Here is a 15,834-nt window from a genome sequence, read left to right on the forward strand (position 1 = left end):
TCCTCCCAGTATCCCCCAGTTCCCCCCAATTCCCCCCTAATTCCTCCCAGTATCCCCCAATTCCCCCCAGTTCCTCCCAGTATCCCCCAATTCCCCCCCAGTTCCTCCCAGTATCCCCCCAGTATCCCCCAATTTCCTCCCATTATCCCCCCAGTTCCCCCCAATTCCCCCCAGTTCCTCCCAGTATCTCCCCAGTATCCCCCAGTCCCCCCCAGTATCCTCCAATTCCCCCCCAGTATCCCCCAATTTCCTCCCAGTTCCCCCCCAGTATCCCCCGACCCCATTCCTTGGAGGCACTGGGCCAGACTGGGAGCACTGGGAGCAACTGGGAAGGGGGAACTGGGGAGGGAATTGAGGGCGAAACTGGGGGGGGATACTGGGAGGGAACTGGGAGGGAACTGGGGGGATACTGGGAGGGAACTGGGAGGGAACTGGGGGGATACTGGAGGGGGGGGCACTGGAAGGGGAGGAATGGGGGGAACTGGGGGGGAATTGGGGGATACTGGGAGGAACTGGGGAGGAGGAATTGGGGGGAACTGGGGCTGAACTTCCCCCCCAGTTCGGCCCAGTTTGGCCCAGTTCACCTCCTCTCGGCCCAGTTTGGTGCCCCATAAGTGCCATATTTGTGCCCCATAAGTGCCACATTTGGTGCCCCATAAGTTCCTCCTCTCGGCCCAGTTTGGCCCAGTTTGGCCCAATTCACCTCCTCTCGGCCCAGTTTGGCCCAGTTTGGCCCAATTCACCTCCTCTCGGCCCAGTTTGGCCCAGTTTGGCCCAGTTCCCCTCCTCTTGGCCCAGTTTGGCCCAGTTCCCCTCCTCTTGGCCCGACTCCTCTTGGCCCACTTCCGCTCCGCTCGATCCCTTGGCCCAGTTTGGCCCAGTTTGGCCCAATTCACCACCTCTCAGCCCAGTTTGGCCCAGTTTGGCCCAGTTCCCCTCCTCTTGGCCGGACTCCTCTTGGCCCACTTCCGCTCCGCTCGATCCCTTGGCCCAGTTTGGCCCAGTTTGGCCCAGTTTGGCCCAGTTTGGCCCAATTCACCTCCTCTCGGCCCAGTTTGGCCCAGTTCGGCCCAGTTCCCCTCCTCTCGGCCCAGTTTGGCCCAGTTTGGCCCAGTTTGGCCCAGTTCGGCCCAATTCACCTCCTCTCGGCCCAGTTTGGCCCAGTTCGGCCCAGTTCCCCTCCTCTCGGCCCAGTTTGGCCCAGTTTGGCCCAGTTCGGCCCAATCCACCTCCTCTCGGCCCAGTTTGGCCCAGTTTGGCCCAGTTTGGCCCAGTTCCCCTCCTCTCGGCCCAGTTTGGCCCAGTTTGGCCCAGTTCGGCCCAGTTCCCCCCCTCTTTCCTTCATTCCCCCAAACTGCGCCCCCAAAAAAGCTCCATTTTTAGTGCTTTTCTTCCCTTTTTGGTTTTTTATTGCTTTGATCCCGGATTTGGCTCCGGGGGGGGTGGAAATTCGCCCCTTCGCAGCGGCGGAAGAGCTCTTCTCCTCTCTTTTAAATAAGAACATTAACTTAAAACATTCAAAACGCACGAAAAACAGCGTCCGTCCTTCCGCCTCCCTTCCGCCTCCCTTCCGCCTCACTTCCTCCTCGGTTCCCCCTCGGTTCCTCCTGGCTTCCTCCTGGTTTCCTCCTTGTTTCCACCTGGTTTCCTCCTCATTTCCTCCTCGTTTCCACCTGATTTCTTTATTGTTTCCACCTTCTTTCCTCCTGGTTTCCTCCTTGTTTCCACCTGGTTTCCTTATTGTTTCCACCTTCTTTCCTCCTGGTTTCCACCTGGTTTCCTCCTTGTTTCCTCCTGGTTTCCTCCTTGTTTCCTCCTGGTTTCCTTATTGTTTCCACCTTCTTTCCTCTTTGTTTCCTCCTGGTTTCCACCTTCTTTCCTCCTTGTTTCCTCCTGGTTTCCTTATTGTTTCCTCCTGGTTTCCTTATTGTTTCTTCCTTGTTTCCTCCTGGTTTCCTCATTGCTTCCACCTTCTTTCCTCCTTGTTTCCTCCTGGTTTCCACCTGGTTTCCTTATGGTTTCCACCTGGCTTCCTTCTCATTTCCTCCTCGCTTCCTCCTTCTTTGCCCTTTGCTTCCTCCTCGCTTAAAGAGGTTCCTCAGAGCCACAGAAGGTTCTGGAGATCAAAGAGGTTCCTCAGAGCCACAGAAGGTTCCGGAGATCAAAGAGGTTCCTCAGAGCCACAAGAGGTTCTTGGAGGTCAAAAAGGTTCTTGGAGGAAGAAGAGGTTCTTTGGAGCTCAAAGAGGTCCTTTGGAGCTCAAAGAGGTCCTTTGGAGCTCAAAGAGGTTCTTTGGATCTCAAAGAGGTTCTTGGAGGAAGAAGAGGTCCTTTGGAGCTCAAAGAGGTTCTTGGAGGAAGAAGAGGTCCTTTGGAGTTCAAAGAGGTCCTTTGGATCTCAAAGAGGTTCTTTGGATCTCAAAGAGGTTCTTTGGAGCTCAAAGAGGTTCTTGGGAGCTCAAAGAGGTCCTTTGGAGCTCAAAGAGGTTCTTGGAGGAAGAAGAGGTCCTTTGGAGCTCAAAGAGGTCCTTTGGAGCTCAAAGAGGTTCTTGGAGGAAGAAGAGGTCCTTTGGAGCTCAAAGAGGTTCTTGGAGGAAGAAGAGGTCCTTTGGAGCTCAAAGAGGTCCTTTGGAGCTCAAAGAGGTCCTTTGGAGCTCAAAGAGGTTCTTGGAGCTCAAAGAGGTTCTTTGGAGCTCAAAGAGGTTCTTGGAGCTCAAAGAGGTCCTTTGGAGCTCAAAGAGGTTCTTGGAGCTCAAAGAGGTTCTTTGGAGCTCAAAGAGGTTCTTGGAGCTCAAAGAGGTCCTTTGGAGCTCAAAGAGGTTCTTGGAGCTCAAAGAGGTCCTTTGGAGCTCAAAGAGGTTCTTTAGAGCTCAAAGAGGTCCTTTGGAGCTCAAAGAGGTTCTTGGATCTCAAAGAGGTTCTTTGGAGGAAGAAGAGGTCCTTTGGATCTCAAAGAGGTCCTTTGGAGCTCAAAGAGGTTCTTTGGATCTCAAAGAGGTTCTTGGAGGAAGAAGAGGTCCTTTGGAGCTCAAAGAGGTTCTTTGGATCTCAAAGAGGTTCTTGGAGGAAGAAGAGGTTCTTTGGAGCTCAAAGAGTTCCTTCGGAGCTCAAAGAGGTTCTTGGAGGAAGAAGAGGTTCTTTGGAGCTCAAAGAGTTCCTTTGGAGCTCAAAGAGGTTCTTGGAGGAAGAAGAGGTCCTTTGGATCTCAAAGAGGTTCTTTGGGGCTCAAAGAGGTTCTTTGGAGCTCAAAGAGGTTCTTTAGAGCTCAAAGAGGTCCTTTGGAGCTCAAAGAGGTTCTTGGATCTCAAAGAGGTTCTTTGGAGGAAGAAGAGGTCCTTTGGATCTCAAAGAGGTCCTTTGGAGCTCAAAGAGGTTCTTTGGATCTCAAAGAGGTTCTTGGAGGAAGAAGAGGTCCTTTGGAGCTCAAAGAGGTTCTTTGGATCTCAAAGAGGTTCTTGGAGGAAGAAGAGGTTCTTTGGAGCTCAAAGAGTTCCTTTGGAGCTCAAAGAGGTTCTTGGAGGAAGAAGAGGTCCTTTGGAGCTCAAAGAGTTCCTTCGGAGCTCAAAGAGGTTCTTGGAGGAAGAAGAGGTCCTTTGGAGCTCAAAGAGGTTCTTGGAGGAAGAAGAGGTTCTTTGGATCTCAAAGAGTTCCTTTGGAGCTCCAAGAGGTTCTTGGATCTCCGAGGGGTTTCCGTGGACCGGTTGGAAGATGGAGACCAGCGCTGAGATTGGGCAGAAGCCCCCGGAGATGGATCAGATCCGCCTTTTCCTCACGGCCTCTCTCCGTAGACGCTCTCCAAAGGTTGAAGTCCTCCAGATCTCAGTCTCCGGTTGGAACCGGAGATGCCCACGAGAAAGAGGTGGAGAACCATCTCCAGAGCATCCAGAATGGATACGAGGAAACGGAGACGGAAAGAGACGGAGACGGAGGGAGGGACTTCACCCCCGGAAGCAAACGGGGCCCAACGCGAAGGCGAAGCGTTGGTCGGAATGGAAGAAGTCTCCGAGATGGACATCCAAGAGCGGAAGATGCTCCGGAAGAGGGGTCTTCACCTCCAGTTCCATTCGACCTCCGTCCAAACGGCCCTGAAGGAAAGGAGAGAGCGTCACGAGAGGGACCTCCGCACCGAGAGGTCCTCCTGTCCACTTCCAACCTTCTCCCCACGGATCCTCCCTCCCCATCCGTCCTTCTCCCTATGGATCCTCCTTTTCCTTCCATCCTTCTCCCCACGGATCCTCCATCCTTCTCCCCACGGATCCTCCCTCCTTCTCCCCATGGATCCTCATTCCTCTCCATCCTTCTCCCCATGGATCCTCCATCCCCGTCCATTCTTCTCCCCATGGATCCTCCATCCTTCTCCCCACGGATCCTCCTTTTCCTTCCATCCTTCTCCCCACGGATCCTCCATTGTCTCCATCCTTCTCCCCACGGATCCTCCATCTCCGTCCATCCTTCTCCCCATGGATCCTCCTTTTTTATCCATCCTTCTCCCCACGGATCCTCCATTGTCTCCATCCTTCTCTCCACGGATCCACTATCCCCGTCCGTCCTTCTCCCCATGGATCCTCCTTTTCCTTCCCTCCTCCTCCCCACGGATCCTCCTTTTCCTTCCCTCCTTCTCCCCACGGATCCTCCATCCTTCTCCCCACGGATCCTCCTTTTCCTCTCCATCCTTCTCCCCACGGATCCTCCTTTTCCTTCCCTCCTTCTCCCCATGGATCCTCCATCCCTGTCCCTCCTTCTCCCCACGGATCCTCCTTTTCCTCTCCATCCTTCTCCCCACGGATCCTCCATCCTTCTCCCCACGGATCCTCCATTTTCCTCCATCCTTCTCCCCACGGATCCTCCTTTTTCTTCCCTCCTTCTCCCCATGGATCCTCCATCCTTCTCCCCACGGATCCTCCATCCTTCTCCCCACGGATCCTCCTTTTCCTCCCCTCCTTCTCCCCACGGATCCCCCTCTCACCTCGCAATTATCCGTCACCACTCGGACGTAGGGACTCCTTTGGAAGACGATCTCCTCCTCATTGGCCGCCAGGAGACGCAGAACCTTCCGACCATCTCCGGCGTCTCCCTTCTTTCCGCCCGCGTCGCGGTGACACCGGAAAGCGACGTTTTGCCGCGCGGAGACGCTGAGGAGCCTCAAGAAAGTCAACTGCACCACTCCGAGATCTCCACCTTCCGAATCCACGTAGGAAAACTGGAAGAGGAGGAGGAGAAGGAGGAGAAGATGATGGTGGTCCATAACTTGGCCCAAAAGTCGGGAGGGAAAAGGGATTGGGATCTCCTGGATGAGGAGGAGGGTTGGAAGAGCCGAGGGAAGTGCCGGAAGCTCCTGTGGGACACATTCCCAGCGTAAATCCGGTGGGAAGAGGAGGTTGAGGTCCTTCAGGAGCGGCGGAGTGTCCTCACCCGACGGCCCGAGCGGAATTGGCTGAACCACCTCCGTGGAATCTCCTTCTCCGATGGCGACGCCTTCACCTGGAAGAGGATGAGGGGTTCCCTTCAGTTCCTCTGAGTCCACATCAAAGCCCCCTCAGATCCTTCAGCCCATTCCGGGAGAACCCTCGGGAGAGCCTTCCGACCTCCATCCGTGGATCCGACCTCTCCGTATCCCTCTCCAAACCCTTCCAATCCTCCATCCATGGATCCAATCTCTCCGTATCCCTCTCCAAACCCTTCCAATGGTCCATCCATGGATCCAACCTCTCCGTATCCCTCTCCAGACCCTTCCAATGGTCCATCCATGGATCCAACCTCTCCGTATCCCTCTCCAAACCCTTCCAATCCTCCATCCATGGATCCAACCTCTCCATATCCCTCTCCAAACCCTTCCAATCCTCCATCCATGGATCCAACCTCTCCGTATCCCTCTCCAGACCCTTCCAATCCTCCATCCATGGATCCATCCTCTCCATATCCCTCTCCAGACCCTTCCAATCCTCCATCCATGGATCCAACCTCTCCATATCCCTCTCCAAACCCTTCCAATCCTCCATCCATGGATCCAACCTCTCCGTATCCCTCTCCAGACCCTTCCAATCCTCCATCCATGGATCCAACCTCTCCGTATCCCTCTCCAAACCCTTCCAATCCTCCATCCATGGATCCAACCTCTCCGTATCCCTCTCCAGACCCTTCCAATCCTCCATCCATGGATCCATCCTCTCCGTATCCCTCTCCAAACCCTTCCAATCCTCCATCCATGGATCCAACCTCTCCGTATCCCTCTCCAAACCCTTCCAATCCTCCATCCATGGATCCAACCTCTCCGTATCCCTCTCCAGACCCTTCCAATGGTCCATCCATGGATCCATCCTCTCCGTATCCCTCTCCAAACCCTTCCAATCCTCCATCCATGGATCCAACCTCTCCGTATCCCTCTCCAGACCCTTCCAATCCTCCATCCATGGATCCATCCTCTCCGTATCCCTCTCCAAACCCTTCCAATGGTCCATCCATGGATCCAACCTCTCCGTATCCCTCTCCAAACCCTTCCAATCCTCCATCCATGGATCCAACCTCTCCGTATCCCTCTCCAGACCCTTCCAATCCTCCATCCATGGATCCAACCTCTCCGTATCCCTCTCCAAACCCTTCCAATCCTCCATCCATGGATCCATCCTCTCCGTATCCCTCTCCAGACCCTTCCAATCGCCCATCCATGGATCCAACCTCTCCGTATCCCTCTCCAGACCCTTCCAATCCTCCATCCATGGATCCATCCTCTCCGTATCCCTCTCCAGACCCTTCCAATCGCCCATCCATGGATCCAACCTCTCCGTATCCCTCTCCAAACCCTTCCAATCCTCCATCCATGGATCCAACCTCTCCGCATCCCTCTCCAGACCCTTCCAATCCTCCATCCATGGATCCGACCTCTCCGTATCCCTCTCCAAACCCTTCCACTCCTCCATCCATGGATCCGACCTCTCCGTATCCCTCTCCAGACCCTTCCAATCCTCCATCCATAGATCCAACCTCTCCGTATCCCTCTCCAAACCCTTCCAATCCTCCATCCATGGATCCAACCTCTCCGTATCCCTCTCCAGACCCTTCCAATCCTCCATCCATGGATCCATCCTCTCCGTATCCCTCTCCAAACCCTTCCAATCCTCCATCCATGGATCCAACCTCTCCGTATCCCTCTCCAAACCCTTCCAATGGTCCATCCATGGATCCAACCTCTCCGTATCCCTCTCCAGACCCTTCCAATCCTCCATCCATGGATCCATCCTCTCTGTATCCCTCTCCAAACCCTTCCAATCCTCCATCCATGGATCCATCCTCTCCGTATCCCTCTCCAAACCCTTCCAATCCTCCATCCATGGATCCAACCTCTCCGTATCCCTCTCCAAACCCTTCCAATCCTCCATCCATGGATCCAACCTCTCCGTATCCCTCTCCAAACCCTTCCAATCCTCCATCCATGGATCCATCCTCTCCATATCCCTCTCCAGACCCTTCCAATGGTCCATCCATGGATCCAACCTCTCCGTATCCCTCTCCAAACCCTTCCAATCCTCCATCCATGGATCCGACCTCTCCGTATCCCTCTCCAAACCCTTCCAATCCTCCATCCATGGATCCAACCTCTCCGTATCCCTCTCCAAACCCTTCCATTCCTCCATCCATGGATCCAACCTCTCCGTATCCCTCTCCAGACCCTTCCAATCCTCCATCCATGGATCCATCCTCTCCGTATCCCTCTCCAAACCCTTCCAATCCTCCATCCATGGATCCAACCTCTCCGTATCCCTCTCCAAACCCTTCCAATGGTCCATCCATGGATCCAACCTCTCCGTATCCCTCTCCAGACCCTTCCAATCCTCCATCCATGGATCCAACCTCTCCGTATCCCTCTCCAAACCCTTCCAATCCTCCATCCATGGATCCAACCTCTCCGTATCCCTCTCCAAACCCTTTCCCATCTCCAGAAGATCCTCATTCCCACCTCCCTCACATCCTCCTTCGGAAAAACGCAGGTTTCTCCTCCCGCCGTGAAGTTGCAGAAGACCCGGAAAGAATCTCGGACGCATCCTTGATTGGGATCAATCCAATAATCTCCTGAAGACGGAGAAGAAGGAGAAGGATCAGCGTCGGGAAGAGGATCCGAACATCTCCTCCTCCTTCCGGCATCGCTCACCATCCGGCAATTCCGGGTGACTCAATTGAAGGTCCTGACAGGTCCGGGCGGGATTTTCCCGCGTTCCCATGGGTCTCCTCAATCCCTCGATCTCCTCTTTGAGGGAACTGAGGGAAAGGAAGATCTCCTCCACTCCGTCGCGGCTCTCCCGGTCCTCGTCCTCTTCCACCGCTCGGCTGCCGTCGACGGAGCGCTTGGTTTTCTTGGGAAGTTGGATGGGAAGCGGTTGGATCACCTCACCGGGAGGACCCTGGGAAGGAACGGAACGGTCACAAACCCACACTCAGCCTTGGAGACCTCCATCTTCACCCATTCCTTGATGGCCTCCACCCTACGGAGAGGCCGTTCCTCCATCCCAAATCCCATTCCTGCTCCACATTCCACCTCAGAGATGGAATATCTCCATCTTCACCCATTCCTTGATGGCCTCCACCCTACGGAGAGGCCGTTCCTCCATCCCAAATCCCATTCCTGCTCCACATTCCACCTCGGAGATGGAATATCTCCATCTTCATCCATTCCTTGATGGCCTCCACCCTACGGAGAGGCCGTTCCTCCATCCCAAATCCCATTCCTGCTCCACATTCCACCTCGGAGATGGAATATCTCCATCTTCACCCATTCCTTGATGTCCTCCACCCTACGGAGAGGCCGTTCCTCCATCCCAAATCCCATTCCTGCTCCACATTCCACCTCAAAGATGGAATATCTCCATCTTCATCCATTCCCGGATGTCCTCCACCCTACGGAGAGGCCGTTCCTCCATCCCAAATCCCTTTCCTGCTCCACATTCCACATCAAAGATGGAATATCTCCATCTTCACCCATTCCCTGATGTCCTCCACCCTACGGAGAGGCCGTTCCTCCATCCCAAATCCCTTTCCTGCTCCACATTCCACATCAAAGATGGAATATCTCCATCTTCATCCATTCCCTGATGTCCTCCACCCTACGGAGAGGCCGTTCCTCCATCCCAAATCCCATTCCTGCTCCACATTCCACCTCAGAGATGGAATATCTCCATCTTCATCCATTCCCTGATGTCCTCCACCCTACGGAGAGGCCGTTCCTCCATCCCAAATCCCATTCCTGCTCCACATTCCACCTCAGAGATGGAATATCTCCATCTTCACCCATTCCCTGATGTCCTCCACCCTACGGAGAGGCCGTTCCTCCATCCCAAATCCCTTTCCTGCTCCACATTCCACATCAAAGATGGAATATCTCCCTCTTCATCCATTCCCTGATGTCCTCCACCCTACGGAGAGGCCGTTCCTCCATCCCAAATCCCATTCCTGCTCCACATTCCACCTTGGAGATGGAATATCTCCATCTTCGTTCATTCCTTGATGTCCTCCACCCTACGGAGAGGCTGTTCCTCCATCCCAAATCCCTTTCCTGCTCCACATTCCACCTCAAAGATGGAATATCTCCATCTTCACCCATTCCCTGATGTCCTCCACCCTACGGAGAGGCCGTTCCTCCATCCCAAATCCCATTCCTGCTCCACATTCCACCTCAGAGATGGAATATCTCCATCCTCACCCATTCCCTGATGTCCTCCACCCTACGGAGAGGCCGTTCCTCCATCCCAAATCCCATTCCTGCTCCACATTCCACCTCGGAGATGGAATATCTCCATCCTCATCCATTCCCTGATGTCCTCCACCCTACGGAGAGGAAATTCCTCCATCCCAAATCCCATTCCTGCTCCACATTCCACCTCAGAGGTGGAATATCTCCATCTTCATCCATTCCTTGATGTCCTCCACCCTACGGAGAGGCCGTTCCTCCATCCCAAATCCCATTCCTGCTCCATATTCCGCCTCAAAGATGGAATATCTCCATCTTCATCCATTCCTTGATGTCCTCCACCCTACGGAATGTCCATTCCTGGAGCCACTCACCGGATGTCCCGGAGGTCCCGGAGGTCCTCGTTCTCCTTTGGGTCCCGCTTGGCCCTATCGGGAAAAGAAACTCATGGATATCATCACCTTCGGAAAGGACGGAAGGAGGTGATGGGATGAAGGATCCATCAACGCTCACCGTGGCCCCTTTGGCTCCTTTGGGACCCGCTGGACCCTACGGAGGAAAACCGGGAATGACGTCAGCGGGGACGGATCGGAAGGAAAACGGGATCTCAGGATCGAAGGGATGGGAGAAAGAAAGAGGACTCCGGAAGAGGTCGGAAACTCACGGGAAGTCCGGGTTGTCCGGAGGGGCCGATGGGTCCGGTGGCACCTGGGATTCCCTTTGGGATGGAAGAGGAGCAGAAACCGGAGTGAGGAAAATCGGGAAGAGCCTCATTCCCACCTCCGCCATCCCAGAGACCACCAAATTGTCCTCTTCTCCTTCTTTTTAGGGTCCCCACATCCCAAATTCCCCCAAATCCCACTCTTTTCCCTCTTTTTAGGGTCTTGGATCCCCCCAAATCCCCCCAAATCCCCCCAAATCCCACCCTCTTCCCTCTTTTTAGGGTCCCCACATCCCAGATCCCCCCAAATCCCTCCCTGTTCCCTCTTTTTAGGGTCCCCACATCCCGGATCCCCCCAAATCCCTCCCTGTTCCCTCTTTTTAAGGTCCCGAATCCCCCCCAAATCCCACCCTCTTCCCTCTTTTTAGTGTCCCCACATCCCAAATCCCCCCAAATCCCACCCTTTTCCCCTCTTTTTAGGGTCTTGGATCCCCTAAATCCCCCCAAATCCCTCCCTCTTCCCTCTTTTTGATGTCCCCACATCCCGGATCTCCACAAATCCCACCTTTTCCCCTCTTTTTAGGGTCTTGGATCCCCCAGATCCCCCCAAATCCCCCCAAATCCCCCCAAATCCCACTCTCTTCCCTCTTTTTAGGGTCCCGGATCGCCCCAAATCCCATCTTCTTCCCTCTTTTTAGTGTCCCCACATCCCAGATCCCACCAAATCCCACCCTTTTCCCTCTTTTTAGGGTCCCCCCATCCCAAATCCCCCCAAATCACTCTGTTTTCCTTCTTTTTAGGGTCCCGAATCCCCCCAAATCCCATTCTCTTCCCACTTTTTAGGGTCCCCACATCCCAGATCCCCCCAAATCCCACCCTTTTCCCACTTTTTAGGGTCTTGGATCCCCCAGATCCCCCCAAATCCCTCCAAATCCCACCCTCTTCCCTCTTTTTAGTGTCCCCACATCCCAAATTCCCCCAAATCCCACTCTCTTTCCTCTTTTTAGGGTCCCGGATCCCCCCAAATCCCACCCTTTTCCCTCTTTTTAGTGTCCCCACATCCCGAATCCCACCAAATCCCTCCCTTTTCCCTCTTTTTAGGGTCCCCACATCCTGGATCCCTCCAAATCCCTCCCTCTTCCCTCTTTTTAGGGTCCCCACATCCTGGGTCCCCCAAAATCCCACCTTTTCCCCTCTTTTTAGGGTCTTGGATCCCCCAGATCCCCCAGATCCCCCCAAATCCCCCCAAATCCCACACTTTTCCCTCTTTTTCGGGTCCCGAATCTCCTCAAATCCCACTCTCTTCCCTCTTTTTAGGGTCCCCACATCCCGAATCCCCCCAAATCCCATCTTCTTCCCTCTTTTTAGTGTCCCCACATCCCAGATCCCCCCAAATCCCACTCTTTTCCCTCCTTTTAGGGTCTTGGATCCCCCCAAATCCCATCTTCTTCCCACTTTTTAGTGTCCCCACATCCCAGATCCCCCCAAATCCCACCTTTTTTCCTCTTTTTAGGGTCCCGAATCCCCCCAAATCCCACCCTCTTCCCTCTTTTTAGGGTCTTGGATCCCCCAGATCCCCCCAAATCCCCCCAAATCCCTCCCTCTTCCCTCTTTTTAGGGTCCCCCCATCCTGGATCCCCCCAAATCCCTCCCTCTTCCCTCTTTTTAGGGTCCCCACATCCCAAATCCCATCTTTTTTCCTCTTTTTAGGGTCCCCGCATCCCGGATCCCCCCTAATCCCTCGCTCTTCCCTCTTTTTAGGGTCCCCCCATTCCGGATCCCCCCAAATCCCACCCTTTTCCCTCTTTTTAGCGTCCCGAATCCCCCCCAAATCCCACTCTCTTCCCACTTTTTCGTGTCCCCCCCATCCCGGCTCCCCCCCAGACCCCTCCCATCGTCCCCCATTCCCACCATTCCGCACTCACGCTCTCTCCCTTCTGTCCCGCCGATCCCTGAGGTCCGGGAAGTCCCCTCTCTCCCTTCTCCCCTTGTTCTCCCGTCGGTCCGATCAATCCGATCAGACCCGGATGGCCCTGGAAAAAAAAACCCCCACCACCATTCCGATGGGATCTCAGCCGACGTTTGGAGGATCCCTACGGATCAATGGTGGAATCTCGGAGGGTTCACCTTCTCTCCTTTGGCTCCGGTGTCACCTTTGAGACCGGGAAGACCTGGAGGACCCTACGGAAGCAGAAGGAAAAGTGGGATGAGCGGGAAAACGGGAGATTCCCGGGAAAAGGGAAGAGGAGGATCCACTCACCACCGGTCCCGGTGGTCCGGCTTGGCCGGTGTTGCCGGGTTTTCCTTGTTCTCCCTACGAGAAGACACGGAAAGTCCGGAATCGGTGTCCGGTGGCTCCGTATGGACCACAGGGATAGTGGTGGGACTCGGTCCGACCCTCAATCCCTTCCTTCCCGTGCCGGGAAACGCACGCCACGCTTTCATCCCAAGGATTAGGATCCCGAGATCCCACATCCCACTCACCACGGAGCCGGAAAGCCCTCGGAGACCATCAGGACCCGGTTTTCCAGGAAGACCTTGAGGTCCCACCGGACCCGTTTTTCCGGGAGCCCCCACAGCGCCGGATTCTCCCTGAGGAAACAACGGAACCGGGTGAGATCCATCCAATCCGTCGGCACATACGGAGCTCGGGAATCATCTCATTCCCGCTCACCTTTGATCCTTTCTCTCCTTGACGTCCCTCCGGACCAGGAGAACCGGCCGGACCCTACGGAGCGGAAAAACACGGAGATGACGGACAAGGAAGATCCAGGTGGGATGTAAAGGATGTGTCCCACTTCCAAAGGGCCTCATCCGAGCGCTCACCCTCTTCCCAAGAGGACCGGGAGGACCGTTCTCGCCTGTCGGACCTGGAGAACCCTACGGAAGGAGAAGAGAAGGAATCCATGGGACGGAGAAGAAGGTGGGAAGGGGGATCCCACGCAACAAGAGGAGCACCGAGAGGGATGGGAGCATCCCAGGACAGATCCCATCCTATTCCCTCCTTTTAGGGTCCCGGATTCCCTCAAATCCCACCTTCTTCCCCCCTTTTTAGTGTCCCCACATCCCGGATTCCCCCAAATCCCACCCTCTTCCCTCTTTTTAGGGTCCCCACATCCCGAATCCCTCCAATTCTCACCGTCTTCCTTCTTTTTAGGGTCTCGGATTCCCCCAAATCCCACCTTCTTCCCCCCTTTTAGGGTCCCCACATCCCGGATCCCCCCAAATCCCACCCTTTTCCCTCTTTTTCGGGTCCCAAATCTCCTCCAATCCCACTCTCTTCCCTCTTTTTAGGGTCCCCACATCCTGGATCCCCCCAAATCCCACCCTTTTCCCTCTTTTTCGGGTCCCAAATCTCCTCCAATCCCACTCTCTTCCCTCTTTTTAGGGTCCCCACATCCTGGATCCCACCAAATCCCACCCTTTTCCCTCTTTTTCGGGTCCCGAATCCCCCCAAATCCCAATCTCTTCCCTCTTTTTACGGTCCCCACATCCCGGATCCCCCCAAATCCCACTCTTTTCCCTCTTTTTCGGGTCCCTCATCCCCCCAAATCCCACTCTCTTCCCTCTTTTTAGGGTCCCCACATCCCAAATCCACCCAAATCCCACCCTTTTCCCTCTTTTTAGGGTCCCCACATCCCGGATCCCCCCAAATCCCACCCTTTTCCCTCTTTTTCGGGTCCCCACATCCCAAATCCCCCCAAATCCCACCTTCTTCCCTCTTTTTAGTGTCCCCACATCCCAAATCCCCCCAAATCCCACTCTCTTCCCTCTTTTTAGTGTCCCCACATCCCAAATCCCATCAAATCCCACCCTTTTCCCCTTTTTTAGGGTCCCCCTCAGTTTTTTCCCCCTTTCTTTTCGGGGTTCCCCCAACGCGGTGCGATTGATCCCATTCCAAAGCTTCCGGTTGGGCTCTCCCAACGGAGACGGAAGAACATTCCGGAAGGAGGCCCTCACCGGCTCTCCGGGTTCTCCGTCCTCTCCGCGTTCCCCTTTGGCGCCATCTTGGCCCTATCGGAAAAAAGAGGGGAAAAAAAACCCCCCAAACCCCCACGGCATTAAGAGGAGAATTCCCCCAAATTCCAACGGCGTTTCCCGAACTCCGGCGGTGGGAGAAGGGTCGGAAAGGGCGGAAGGAGACACTCACTCTGGGACCCATTTCACCGGGAGGACCGGGATCGCCCGGAAAGCCAACGGGACCCTGGAAAAGAGAGTCCGGATCCAGAGGGGATCCCCATGGGACACAAATCCTTCCGGATGGGAATGTCCTCTGCTCCGCCTCCGCATTCCCTCAATCCCGAATGACCCCAAATCCTCTTGGAATGAGTTCTCTCCCCATTCCCTGAATCCCAAATGACCCCAAATCCTCTTGGAATGAGTTCTCTCCCCATTCCCTGAATCCCAAACGACTCCAAATCCTCTTGGAATGAGTTCTCTCCCCATTCCCTGAATCCCGGATGACTCCAAATCCTCTTGGAATGAGTTCTCTCCCCATTCCCTGAATCCCAAATGACTCCAAATCCGCTTGGAATGAGTTCTCTCCATATTCCCTGAATCCCAAATGACTCCAAATCCTCTTGGAATGAGTTCTCTCCCCATTCCCTGAATCCCAAATGACCCCAAATCCGCTTGGAATGAGTTCTGTCCATATTCCCTGAATCCCGGATGACTCCAAATCCCCTTGGAATGAGTTCTCTCCCCATTCCCTGAATCCCGGATGACCCCAAATCCTCTCGGAATGAGTTCTCTCCCCATTCCCCGAATCCCAAATGACTCCAAATCCTCTCGGAATGAGTTCTCTCCCCATTCCCTGAATCCCAAATGACTCCAAATCCTCTTGGAATGAGTTCTCTCCCCATTCCCTGAATCCCGGATGACCCCAAATCCTCTTGGAATGAGTTCTCTCCCCATTCCCCGAATCCCAAATGACTCCAAATCCTCTTGGAATGAGTTCTCTCCGCATTCCCTGAATCCCAAATGACTCCAAATCCTCTTGGAATGAGTTCTCTCCCCATTCCCTGAATCCCAAACGACCCCAAATCCTCTCGGAATGAGTTCTCTCCCCATTCCCTGAATCCCAAACGACTCCAAATCCTCTTGGAATGAGTTCTCTCCCCATTCCCTGAATCCCAAATGACCCCAAATCCTCTTGGAATGAGTTCTCTCCCCATTCCCTGAATCCCAAATGACTCCAAATCCTCTCGGAATGAGTTCTCTCCCCATTCCCTGAATCCCGGATGACTCCAAATCCTCTTGGAATGAGTTCTCTCCCCATTCCCTGAATCCCGGATGACTCCAAATCCTCTCGGAATGAGTTCTCTCCCCATTCCCCGAATCCCAAATGACTCCAAATCCTCTTGGAATGAGTTCTCTCCCCATTCCCTGAATCCCGGATGACTCCAAATCCTCTTGGAATGAGTTCTCTCCCCATTCCCCGAATCCCAAATGACTCCAAATCCTCTTGGAATGAGTTCTCTCCCCATTCCCTGAAT

At 54.4% G+C, this 15,834-nt stretch overlaps 1 protein-coding gene and 1 long non-coding RNA gene across 2 annotated transcripts in view; one reads left to right on the top strand and one right to left on the bottom strand.

The window, feature by feature from the left end:
• The first annotated feature begins 2,046 nt into the window (after window positions 1-2,046).
• On the top strand, window positions 2,047-2,453 carry LOC128849616 (uncharacterized). The gene is made up of 3 exons (XR_008447448.1): window positions 2,047-2,208; window positions 2,308-2,346; window positions 2,426-2,453. It is a non-coding gene; the product is annotated as an uncharacterized LOC128849616 (long non-coding RNA).
• Window positions 2,454-3,593: 1,140 nt separating this feature from the next.
• COL11A2 (collagen type XI alpha 2 chain) overlaps window positions 3,594-15,834 on the bottom strand; it is a 79,689-nt gene continuing 67,448 nt past the window's right edge. Inside the window, exons 50-65 of the mRNA XM_054051963.1 lie at window positions 14,490-14,543; window positions 14,300-14,353; window positions 13,166-13,219; window positions 13,014-13,067; window positions 12,824-12,931; window positions 12,600-12,653; window positions 12,467-12,520; window positions 12,265-12,372; window positions 10,343-10,396; window positions 10,192-10,227; window positions 10,053-10,106; window positions 8,146-8,395; window positions 7,954-8,066; window positions 5,412-5,480; window positions 4,966-5,199; window positions 3,594-4,084 (exon numbers count right to left, since the gene is read on the bottom strand). Coding sequence (XP_053907938.1) covers window positions 3,938-4,084; window positions 4,966-5,199; window positions 5,412-5,480; window positions 7,954-8,066; window positions 8,146-8,395; window positions 10,053-10,106; window positions 10,192-10,227; window positions 10,343-10,396; window positions 12,265-12,372; window positions 12,467-12,520; window positions 12,600-12,653; window positions 12,824-12,931; window positions 13,014-13,067; window positions 13,166-13,219; window positions 14,300-14,353; window positions 14,490-14,543 — 1,497 coding nt within the window. The 3' untranslated portion in view covers window positions 3,594-3,937. The remainder of the gene's footprint in view (window positions 4,085-4,965; window positions 5,200-5,411; window positions 5,481-7,953; window positions 8,067-8,145; window positions 8,396-10,052; window positions 10,107-10,191; window positions 10,228-10,342; window positions 10,397-12,264; window positions 12,373-12,466; window positions 12,521-12,599; window positions 12,654-12,823; window positions 12,932-13,013; window positions 13,068-13,165; window positions 13,220-14,299; window positions 14,354-14,489; window positions 14,544-15,834) is intronic.

The sequence above is a fragment of the Cuculus canorus genome, chromosome 31 (genome assembly GCF_017976375.1).
Source record: "Cuculus canorus isolate bCucCan1 chromosome 31, bCucCan1.pri, whole genome shotgun sequence".
Classification (NCBI taxonomy): Eukaryota; Metazoa; Chordata; class Aves; order Cuculiformes; family Cuculidae; genus Cuculus; species Cuculus canorus.